This window comes from Pteropus vampyrus, unplaced genomic scaffold (genome assembly GCF_000151845.1).
Source record: "Pteropus vampyrus isolate Shadow unplaced genomic scaffold, Pvam_2.0 Scaffold543, whole genome shotgun sequence".
In the NCBI taxonomy this organism is placed as follows: domain Eukaryota; kingdom Metazoa; phylum Chordata; class Mammalia; order Chiroptera; family Pteropodidae; genus Pteropus; species Pteropus vampyrus.
The window spans coordinates 550,037-562,070 of NW_011889324.1; the positions used below are offsets into that span (position 1 = coordinate 550,037).

Below are 12,034 nucleotides of genomic sequence, written 5' to 3' on the forward strand. Positions count from 1 at the left end.
GGACTGGGAGAAATAAAGAAGCAGCCTCTTGTAGCCCCTGGAGCTCCTTGTAGGAGAAGGGGGAGAGGAGAAGGTGCGGTGAATTCCCTGAACAGCTCTGCCTGGGAGTGCTGTGAGCTCCACATGGCCAGTGGCAGGTCCCAGTCATCGGGGCACAAAGCGGAGAAGTGAGACGGCAGAAAAACAACAGTTGATTATTACCAGTTGCGGATGCAAAATGCCAGGTTGAGAAGCAGCCCCCATCATCCAACCCAAAGGACCCTTCCCCCCATATCCTCCAAGATCGGACACCAGGGAGCTCAAGGGGAATCTCAGCAAACGCTACTGAAACTGTCGCTAACAGTGACAGGGACCGAGTCTTAGGGTAGTGAGCATGACTGAATAACTATAAGAAAAAAAAGGCATTATTAAGACTTCATATAACGCAGGGATCCAAGAGGCTTAGATGCTACCTACTGGAAATCAAAAGAAAAACGTCATCTTAGCAACAAGCTAAACAGAGACATTTCTATAAAAAAATCTTTCTGGAAATAAAGCAGAATACACTTCCGTTAATGCCCAGGTGAAGAAATAGTCCATTAAACATCATGAACAACCGAAGTGACAAGGCATCTCATAAAGAAAGAGAAAAATCCCCAGAAAATAAGCTTAAAGACATAGAAATATGCAACTTGAATGACAGATAATTCAGGATGGTACTTCTAAAAAAACTTAATGAGATCCGAAATAACTCAAATCAACAATTTCAGGAATTGAAAAAACAACTACATGAGCAGAATGAGTTCTTTAGCAAGGAGATTGAAACCCCAAAAAAGAACCAAATAGAACTTCTGGAGATGAAGAACACACTGCAAGAGTTGAAAAATCAAATAGCAAGCTTGGAAAATAGAGATGACCAAATGGAAGAAAGGATCAGTGATATCGAAGACAGATATCTAGAAATAAATCGGAAGGAAGAAGAGAGAAAACGAAGAATGAAAAATAATGAATGAGAAATATAAGAACTAGCTGATGCCATCGGGAGAGAAAATATAAGAATAATGGGCATTATCGAAGGGGAGGAAAAGGAGCAGGGACTAGAAAGCATTTTCAGACAAATAACAGATGAGAATTTTCCAAATCTAAGGAATGAGCTGGAGTGTTGAATTCAAGAAGTCAACAGAACACCCAATTATCTCAATCTAAAAATGCCTTCTCCAAGACACATTGTATTACAATTATCAAAAATCAATGACAAAGACAGAATTCTCAGGGCAGCCAGAGCAAAGAGGATGGTAACCAACAAAAGAAAAACCTATTAGATTATTGTCGGACTTCTCAGTACAAACCTTACAAGCCAGGAAGGGGTGTACTCAAATATTCAAACTATTAAATGAAAGGAATTACCAGCCAAGGATAATGTATCCAGCAAAGCTATCCTTTAGATATGAAGGAGAAATAAAGACCTTTCAGACATACAAATATTGAGGGAATTCTCCACTACGAGGCCTGCATTACAAGAAATACTGAAAGGGGTCAGTTCACCTAAAACAAAATAACAAAAAAACATGCATAACTATGAATGAGGTGACTAGCAGGCAGATAGAAGCAGAGGAGTGCAACCCTTCCTAAGAACAAGGCATTATAAGCTTCAACAATAAGAAGAGATTCGCTATAGCAAGATAGTAATGAATGTTCAGAATATGTATGGGGAAATTGAGACAACAATGACAGAAAAAGGGAAGATTCAAAGATTCAAATTTGCAAAGGGGAATGGAGATAAGGCACACACAGAGGAAAATGGACTATTATATATATAAATATCCTCTACATATTTGTAATGGTAACCACAAGCCAATGATTCAGAACTGAAGTATATAACATAAAACAAAAAATAAAAGAGGGAAAACCCACAAAGCAAACCAAAATGATAAAAATAAAGACACAAAAGGACAAAGAAGCAATAGAAACACCAAGCTACTAGAGCAAAACATAAAATGGTTACATGAAAACTTCATATTTAAATAATCAAATGTAAATGGAATGAACTCACGAATAAAAAGGCACAGAGTTGCAGAATGGATCAAAAACAAAACCCAAACATGCTGCCTCCAGGAGACACATTTCAGTTCAAAAGACAAATATAGGCTCAAAGTGAAAGGGTGGAAAATGATATTTCAAGCAAATGGCATTCAGAGAAAAGCAAGAGCGGCGGTACTAATATCAGATGAAACAGACTTCAAAATAAAAAAAAATGTAAAGAAAAATACTGAGGGAAACTTCATAATGATAAAAGGAATTATGCACCAAGAAGTCATAACTCTTATTAATATTTATGCTCCCAATTAGGGAGCCCCAAAATATGTAAAGCAATTACTAACAGACCTAAAGGGAGAAACAGACCAAAAAACGATCGTAGTAGGGGACCTAAATACGCCACTGTTGGATATGGACAGATCATATGGACAGATCATCCAACCAGAAAATCAATAAGGAAATAACATTCTTAAATGATACATTAGACCAACTAGATGTAATTGACATTTACAGAGCCTTCCATCCCAAAACAGCTGCTTGTATATTCTTCTCTAGTGCGCATGGAACATTCTCAAGGATGGACCACATACTGGGACACAGAGATAGTCTCAACAAATATAAGAGGGTTGAAATCATACCAACCATATTCTCTGATCATAGCGATTTGAAACTTGAGATCAACTGTAAACAGAACGTGGAAAGAACCACAAATACATGGAGATTAAACAACATGATACTAAAGAATACTGGGTCAGAGAAGAAATGAAAAGAGATCAAGAGATACATAGAAACAAATGATAATGATAGTACAATATATCACAACTTTTGAGACATGGTAAAAGTGGTCATAAGAGGAAAGTTCATATCATTACAGGCCTATCTTCAAAAACAAGAACGAGCCCAAATAAATAACCTAACGCTTCATCTTAAAAATTTAGAAAAGAAAGAACAAAGGAGATGTAAAGTCAGCAGAAAGAAAGAAATAATCAAAATTAGAGCAGAAATAAATGAAATTGAAACAAAACAACAGAAGAATTAATTGCAACAAAGACCTGGTTCTTTGTGAAGGTTAATAAAATTGACAAACCCCTGGCTAGATTCACTAAAGAAAAAAGGACACAAATAAACAAAATCAGGGATGAAAGAGGGGAAATTATAACAGACACTGCAGAAATACAAAGGATCTTACAAGAATACTATGAAAAAGTATAGAACACCTAATTTAATAACCTAGGAGAAATAGGCAAGTGCTTAGAAAGATACAACCTTCCTAGACTGAATCAAGAAGAACTGGAAAATCTAAATAGACTTATCAGCAGTATGGAAATTGAAACAATCATCAAAAACCTACCAGAAAGTAAAAGTCCAGGACCAGATAGCTTCACCAGTGAATTCTACCAAATATTCAAAGAAGATTTAACACCTATTCTCCTCAAACTCTTCCAAAAAATCAAAGAGGAGGCAATACTTCCCAACACATTTCATGAAGCCAATATTACCCTGATAACAAAATCTAATAAAGGTAACACAAAAAAAGAAATCTACGGACCAATATCTCTCACGAACACAGATGCAAAAATCCTAAATAAGATACTAGCAAACCGAATATAGCAACATATTAAAAAAGATTATACTCCACGATCAAGTGGCTTCATCCCATAGGCACATGGATGGTTCAACATATGCAAATCAATTCATGTGATACACCACATAAACAAATTAAAAAACAAGAATCATAAGATCATATCAATGGAAGCCTTTGACAACATGCAGCATTCATTTATGATTAAAACTCTTAACAAAATCGGTACAGAAAAGCACGTTAACATAAAAAGGCCATATATGACAAACTCTCAGCCAACATTATACTGAATGGTGAAAAAATAGAAACCTTCCCTCTAAGATTAGGAACAAGGCAAGGCTGTCCACTATCACCACTGTTATTCAATATAACATTGGAGGTCCTAGCAAGTACAATCAGGCAAGAGAAAGATATAAAAGGCATCCAAATAGGAAAGGAAGAAGTGAAACTGTTTCTTTGCAGATGACAGGATTCTCTACATAGAAAACCCTAAAGAGTCCATGAAACACTACTAGAAACAATAAGCAAATACCGTAAAGTTTCTGGATACAAAATCAATGTTCAAAAATCCATAGCATTCCTATATTCCAATAACGAAGTGTCAGAAAAAGAAGTGGAGAAAATAATTCCTTTTGCAATAGCAATAAAAAGAATAAAATACCTAGGAATAAATCTAATGAAACATGTGAAGGACCTATATAATGAAAACTATAAGACTCTGTTAAAATAAATCGAAGAAGATACAAAGAAATGGAAAAATAATCCACGTTATTAGACTGGAAGAACCAGCTCAGTTAAAATTGTCTTATTACCTAAAGCATTATACAGATTTAATGCAAACCCAATCAAAATCCCACTGACATTTTTAAAAGAAATAGAACAAAAAAGTCATCAGATTTGTATGGAAGAAGAAAACACCCCAATAGCCAAAGCTATCCTAAGAAAAAAGAACAAGGCTGGAGGCATTATTCTGCCTGACTTCAAGTTATACTACAAAGTGACAGTAATCGAACAATGTGGTATTGGCAGAAAAATAGACACAGAGACCAGTGGAACAGAACCGAGAGTCTAGAAATAAACCTATGCTTATATGAGCAAATAATTTTCAACAAAAAAAAATAAAATAAAAGCCAAAAACATACAGTGGAGAAAGGAAAGCCTCTTCAATAAATGGTGCTGGGAAACTGGAAAGCCACCTGCAAAAGAATTAAACTAGACTGTTGTCTATCACCACAAACCAAAATTAACTCAAAATGGATTAAGGACCTGAATATAAGACCTGAAACCATAAACTGCAAAGAAGAGAACAAAGGAACTGAACTCACGGACCTTGGAATTAAAGAGGATTTTATGAATTTGACCTCAAAGGCAAAGGATGTGAAAGCAAAAGTAAATGAATGGGACTACATCAAACTAAAAATATTCTGCACAGCAAAAGAAACCGTCAACAGTGTAAAGAGACAACCATCTGAATGGGAAAATACATTTGCGAGCAATGCCTTCTATAAGGGCCTAATATCCAAAATATACAAAGAACTCATACAACTCAATAAAAACAACAAAAACCAAACAATCCAATCAAAAAATTGGCAGAGGACCTAAACAGACACTTCTCCCTAGAGGACACACAAATGGCCAGCAAAGAAATGAAAAGATGCTCCTCATTGCTATTATTAGAGAAATGCAAATCAAAATCACAATGAGATACCATCTCACACCTGTTAGAATAGCTATAATCAACAGGACCAGTAATAACAAATGTTGGAGAGGATGTGGGGAAATAGGAACCCTCATACACTGCTGGTGGGACTGAAAATTGGTACAGCCGCTATGGAAAACAGCATGGAGGTTCCTCAAAAAACTAAGAATTGATCTACCATATGATTCAGCAATCCCTCTACTGGGTATTTACCCCAAAGACTTGAAAACTCATATCCAAAAAGACATTTGTACACCGATGTTCATAGCAGCATTGTTCACAGTGGCCAGGATATGGAAGCAACCGAAGTGTCCTACGATAGATGACTGGCTAAAGAAGCGGTGGTACATATATACAACGGAATACTACACAGCCATAAGAAGAGATGAAATATTGCTATTTGTGACAATATGGATGGACCTTGAGGTAATCATGCTAAGCGAAATAAGCCAGACAGAAAAAGTTGAAAACCACGTGATATCACTTATATGTGAGATATAAACCTAAAAGCAACAAACAAACAGGACAAACAAACAGAGACTCATGGACATGGACAATAGACTAGTGGTTACCGAAGGGTAAGAGGAGGGAGGAGAGAGATGGGGTAAAAGGAGTCAAATATGCGGTGATGGAAAGAAAAATAACTATGGGAGGGGAACACACAATGCAATATATATATCGGCCTTACTGTTAAATTGTACACCAGAAACTTACTGGATTTCATTAAACAATGTCACCAAAAAAATAAATTAAAAATAAATTTATAAAAAAAAAATCTAGTATGGAGGAGGAGGAAAGTAAGAGTTATTATAGGTGAAAAAAATGTTAAACATGATAACTATTGAAGTGGGATGATGTGTACATGGGGTAACACTGTACTATTTTCTCTACTTTTGAGTGTGTTTGCAATCTTCTGCAATACAAAGTATATAAATTAATGTTAAAAGTAATGTGGTTGATAACAGAATATGGGAGAAGCCAAAGATTTTAGGTAGAGTCAAAACAACCTGATTAGGTAGTTCCTTGAAATTCAGTCTTTTACTTCCACCTTAAGGATAAAGTATACATTTAACAATAATCAACATAATGGAAATTCAGGGCTTATTTTTTTTTTAATTTCAAGGTGAAAATAAGTTAATATATAACCAAAATACATCAGAAAAACAAAAACAAAAACAAAACAAAACAAAACTATACCGTAAAATTACAGATTTTTCTAGCCATTATCAAAATTGACTTTACATATAAGAATACATTTTATTAAGTAAGCTAAACTGAATGGAGGCCAAAGTTGCAAGTTCCAATGTCAGTTCTCCAATGTTTTATTAACTCTTTAATGTTTTATTAACTCTTTAATAAGTATTAACTCTTTCAAGTCACTTATATACTTAGGGTTTGCTCTCTGATTTATATAATAGAACTTGAAGATTTGTAAGATGACTCACAGAGGACTGTCCAGCACAGTTTTCCTGTGGATGTCCATAGAAAGCCACAACAGCCAATTCTGCAGTAGCTCTTTCAGGCACTCAAGAACACTACACTGAGGGGGCAAAACAAAAAAGTATTCATGAAGTCATTCAGACATACCATAATGTTGAGAACTAAGAAACTAAATCAGAGGCTTAGAGAAGGAACTATACCCAATAGCTGCTGCTCCAACCTGATCTATCTCCAGGACACAGTTGGACACAAGCACAAGTTTATTTTCCCCACCCCAGCTTATCAGCCCAGGAAGAGACTCTTGTTTCTCTATATTACATTCATTTATAACATTTATTACATCACCAAATACATTAACACCCACCCCTGTCTCTTTTCAGAGATCCTTTGTAGTTGCTACAGATAAGAGTTTCCCACTCTTTTTACCTTGCATCTACATCTAAGATTTACTCCCTCATTGATGGTCATAAAATTTATCTTGTCTTCTGTGAGTGTGGAAAACAAACAATTCTAGATTTTTCCTTTCTCAGGCCTTGCCTTTATTTTCCAGTTCCTCATTCACATATATAAATAGTCCTGACAGAAGAGTGCTTGGGGCATTTATGAGGATAAATCATAATATCTATAAATTTGAAAGCAATCCATACCATCCCGAAACCTAATACAGAAAGCTTTCTGAAACATCCTTAATAAATAAAGGCTGAGATACTATCTGAGTATCTCCAGTGATGGGGTGCTCAGTGCTACTTCATACAAACAGCTCGATTAATATTTTTTAGAATGCGAACAAAAAAGGGGGTATGTACAGGTTCACTGGCCGAAAGTAACCTTGCAGTGTGATTTGATCATAAATTCTTAACTGAGTGGGTAGGAACGTCCAGGCTTAGAACTTCCTTAGTGAAAGGATTTTAAGCAGAGTCCACTGTTTTTGTGCATCTAGGTTAATAGACCTTTGAAATGTCAGAAGTAATCCTCTTTTCCAGATTCCCTGCGGGTATAACCACCTTATCTAGAGAGCACAATGTTAACTATCCTGGACCTTGCTTTCCTCTACCTTCATACAATCTTCCTTATGTTCACTCCTTAATCCCAAATGTATACAAGACACTGCAAAACCTTCATTCTCCAGAACATTTGAGATTTTGCTTCCCAGCATGTCATCAGTTTGGCTCAAATAAACTCATAAAAATTCTCTTAAGGTTTGGATGTTTCTGACCTGGACAAAACCTTGACACCTCACATTCAAGTGTGAATGAATGACCCTTTAGTCACCCCACTCTTTCTTGTTCTCTATACTTCTCTGTGCTTCTCTCCCCCTTTCATTGATCCCATCCTTCCCAAATCTTTCAATTGTAGTTTCCAGCACTTCTGTTCCATGGTAATCTAAACCTACACCTTCATATTCTTCAAAGTGTGCCTTCTCTGTCTTCTTATTCTCATCATACCTGGCTCTCCCTCAGCACTCAGCCAGGACACTGTTTCCTCTGAAAACATTTCCACAGCCCACACTTCACTACTTGGACAATTCCCTAGCTCCCCACTCCTAATAAGGGAACAGAATATAAGCTTCTTTGAGATGGTAAATATAAAATGAGAAATAAATATCCCTTTAAGAAGGGAGTTTTAAAAAGATAGTATATAAATAAATCAAATAGATGTTCTATTTAATCAGGTGCCACAGAAAAAATCTGCCGTTTTAGAATATTTACAACTATTTTCTGAGCTGCAGAACCTCATTAGCAGTAACATTAGCTGAATTTGTTAAGCTAAGATCAAAGACTCCCATTTCAGATTGCACTTTGCTATAGTCATTCTCATGAATTTGACTATCCTTAGGTTTTCTAACACAACACAAAAGCTATCTATCTTTAATACTATTTCCAAACTATTGCTCCTCCTTCCTTATATAAAAAAAACCTTTCTCTTTGAGGTTTACACTATCCAACTACACTACCTTTTACTTTTTTTCTTTCCATATATTTGTCATCTACCTCCTTGAAACTTGTATACATTCACTGAAAACCTTCTCACCCTGCCTCACATCCTGCCATCGGGCCCTGAGTTATGTCAGTGTCTATGAAGATGATCCACCCGCTACTTTAGCTTGTTTCTTGACCTCCAACCAAATAACCTTCATCTTCACTCTACCTTAGTTACACACTCCCACAGCCAGATACTAAACTTTGTCATAACCTGAATTGAACCACCATCAAAATCTACTATTATCTTTTCTTTATTATGACCTCCTATTCTTCCAGCTTTTACCATCCTCAACTCCAACTAGTTATTCTTGCTCTTCACCTTCAGATACATTCAATCCCTTGATTCCTTCATTTTTAATATCAATTTTTACCTTTTTCAGCCTTCTCCTGGCCTTACCTCCGTATCTAGTCTAGACCACATTGTTAATCATTCACAATGCCCTTGTACTCCATTTAACCAGCAAAACCTTAAATGATTTCTTCCAACTCATAACTTATGTTCTCCAATCCTACATCTGAGCTGAAGAAAAACACACAACTATAAAGGTTAGTACCACGCCAAATTTATGGTCTCCAACTTCATATGGGCCCTTAATGAAGCTCAATAATCCTTTTACTTATCTTTAAGCAGTTCTATTTTTCTCAGCAGCTGTCCTAAGCACATAATATCCTCCTAAACCCCCTACTCAATTCTGTCCTCTACAACACACTTTCTATTTTGAGAAATTTAACATTTTTAGGCACAAGGTATTTCGACATCTTGCCCTTTCTTCCAACTGTATGAATATATATCCCTAGCCATATGTCCTTGCTCCCAGTCTTAAGAATAAGTGCTACCTCCCAATCCCTCAACATCCATCCGAGCAAATAATCTTGTCTTAAACTAGTACCTTCGTACTTCTGAAATCCTGCATTGTCAATTATCCTCCATTTCCAACCTCTCCCTCTTCTCGACTGGCTCTTTCTATTCTACCTATAAATATGCTCAGTTTTTTCTCACATTGGAGGCAAATAAAAACAAAACAAAAAACCCCCAGAACCATCCCTTGATTCAAAATCCCACTATAGCTATCTTTCTACCTCTTCCTTTTAGCCAAACTCTTTGAAACATATTCTATACTCACTGTCTTGTCTTCACTTCGCATTGACTCAACTTCCACAATCTGGCTTTCACCCCCATACTCCACAGAAACTGTTCACAAAGGTACCTAAAACCTCTGTATTATCAATTCCAAAACAATTTTTTTTGGTCCTTATCTTTCTGGACCTTCCTGAGATACGTGGCAATATTGTTCCTTCACTCCTTGATATCCTGTATTCTCTGTTTCCTTGGCACTATTGCTCTCCTGATTCTTTTCATACTTTTTTAAAAATTAAATTTATTGGGGTAACAATGGTTAATAACATTACATTTTCATACTTCATGAAAAAGTTCCTTCTTAGACTCTCCTTTTCAGCTGAAAATTAAATGAGTATTCCCGAGTTCTGTCGTTGGCCCACTGTTTCCCTTCCTCCATCCTTTCCTCTCCCCACCCCCACTCTCAAATATAAATATATGTATGTGTGTATAAATGTATTATTTACTTATTAGGCTGGAACATATGGAATTGCCAATTGTTAAACATCCCTGGTCTACAAAAATGGCAACTTCATATGGTTCAACCTAAAACTGACAGATAAATAGCTCTCTAGATTCGTGGAATAAGAGAAGAAATAAAGAATAACCTAATTAGAAGATAGGAAGAAAATCACAAAAAGTTGTAAAATGAAGGGCCTGAAAATATATTAACTGAGAGAAGTGGAGTGTATTATCATATGAATGATATTGGTCTAGTAGTAAGTTACCAGGACAACATGTTTTTCCTGTAAATGTGGCCAATAGTAGGTGATTTCTTGTGGAAAAAAAAGTTATAAAAGAAACATTACTTATATTGTCATTCTTTTGTAATAGAAATAACCATTCTATAAGAAAGTGGCTTTCAAACTCAGTCAGGTAGAACTGAAAGCCACAGTGGTCTTTTCAGAGAATGCCTCAAAATAGTAACACAATTTACTAGATAAGGTTAGAACAATTTTATTAGCAGAAAATGACTATATTATAAATATACAATATGAATATGAATATCACATGTTTGCTTTGGTCATTACTGTATTTCCAGTGTCAAAAAGGGTATCTAGCACATAGTGGGTAATCAATAAATGTTGGTGAAAAGAATAAGTGTATCTACAAAAATATCAACCACTATGATCAAACTAACTATGCTTAAGTGTTCTCCAGTCTGTTTTTATTAATACTCATTTGCCACCTGCTCATTCATTTTGTCATCTGCTATAAGTGACAACAGTTTAGAAAAACTATATGCAACAAAAACCTTGAAAACAGAAAACTCTACACATTAACTTTGATTTCAGTGATGCAGCATCTCAAGTTCAAGTCCAAGAGAATTCTGTTAGAAAACCACTGCCATAACGTGGGTTTGGAATCATGGACCACTGGCTATAGAATAACGGTTCCCACTGAATCTAAGCAAGATAGTTTGTTTTTTTTTTTTTTTTACCTTGAAATAAATGGTTGATGTAAAGAAGAGCTGTGTTAGATGGTCAAAAATAACTGGTTTCACCTCTAGGAAATTAAAAAAAAAGATTATACAAAATACTTTTATTTAATATTACATTGAATTATATCTGACACCCAAAATTTCAATAATACGTACCAGAGAAGTTACTAATAGGAATCCAGCACACAAGCTGAAGGAACTGTGACCGACAACAGGAGCCATCCCAGAGAGGAAGGCTCTTATATAGGAATGCTTCACAGGAATAAAACCCCTCCTGTAACATAAGTCAACGGTAAAACCTTATATGGAACTCTTCGGTTTTAACTGCTCTCTAAACAACCAGTTTATTCTATGCTTTAGTTGTTTTACTCTTAGACTAATTTTGTCATCAATATAATTCAAAGTCTTGAGTTAGGTACCAGACTTCTTCATAAAAAGGATCAGATGATTAATATTTGGATATATCAGCATCTTTATCAATAGAGTTTCCAAACACCATAAACTTCATCAATTAGAAAGAAGGTAAAAAGTGAAGTTATGGAATATTTTTAAAGAGAAATAAAATTGTACTATTTTGGAGAACATGCAGTCACTTGAACAGTCACTAAATGTATACAACGTTAGACAGTGAGGCTGGAATTTCATTAGAGGCCACAGAACAAACCCAAACTCTGGGCAACTCCATCTGGAGAGGACTGAGTATCTAGGCTATTTACATTTCCACCAAAGTAAGACCCTAGGGCCTTCCTTTTATCCT

At 35.7% G+C, this 12,034-nt stretch overlaps 1 protein-coding gene across 3 annotated transcripts in view; it reads right to left on the bottom strand.

Moving 5' to 3' along the window:
- Positions 1 to 12,034, bottom strand: part of CENPI (centromere protein I) — a 55,634-nt gene that overhangs the window by 21,847 nt on the left and 21,753 nt on the right. For all 3 annotated transcript variants that reach the window (XM_011383812.2, XM_011383811.2, XM_023525235.1), the window contains exons 13-15: positions 11,434 to 11,551; positions 11,278 to 11,342; positions 6,743 to 6,837 (exon numbers count right to left, since the gene is read on the bottom strand). In XM_011383812.2, coding sequence (XP_011382114.2) covers positions 6,743 to 6,837; positions 11,278 to 11,342; positions 11,434 to 11,551 — 278 coding nt within the window. The remainder of the gene's footprint in view (positions 1 to 6,742; positions 6,838 to 11,277; positions 11,343 to 11,433; positions 11,552 to 12,034) is intronic.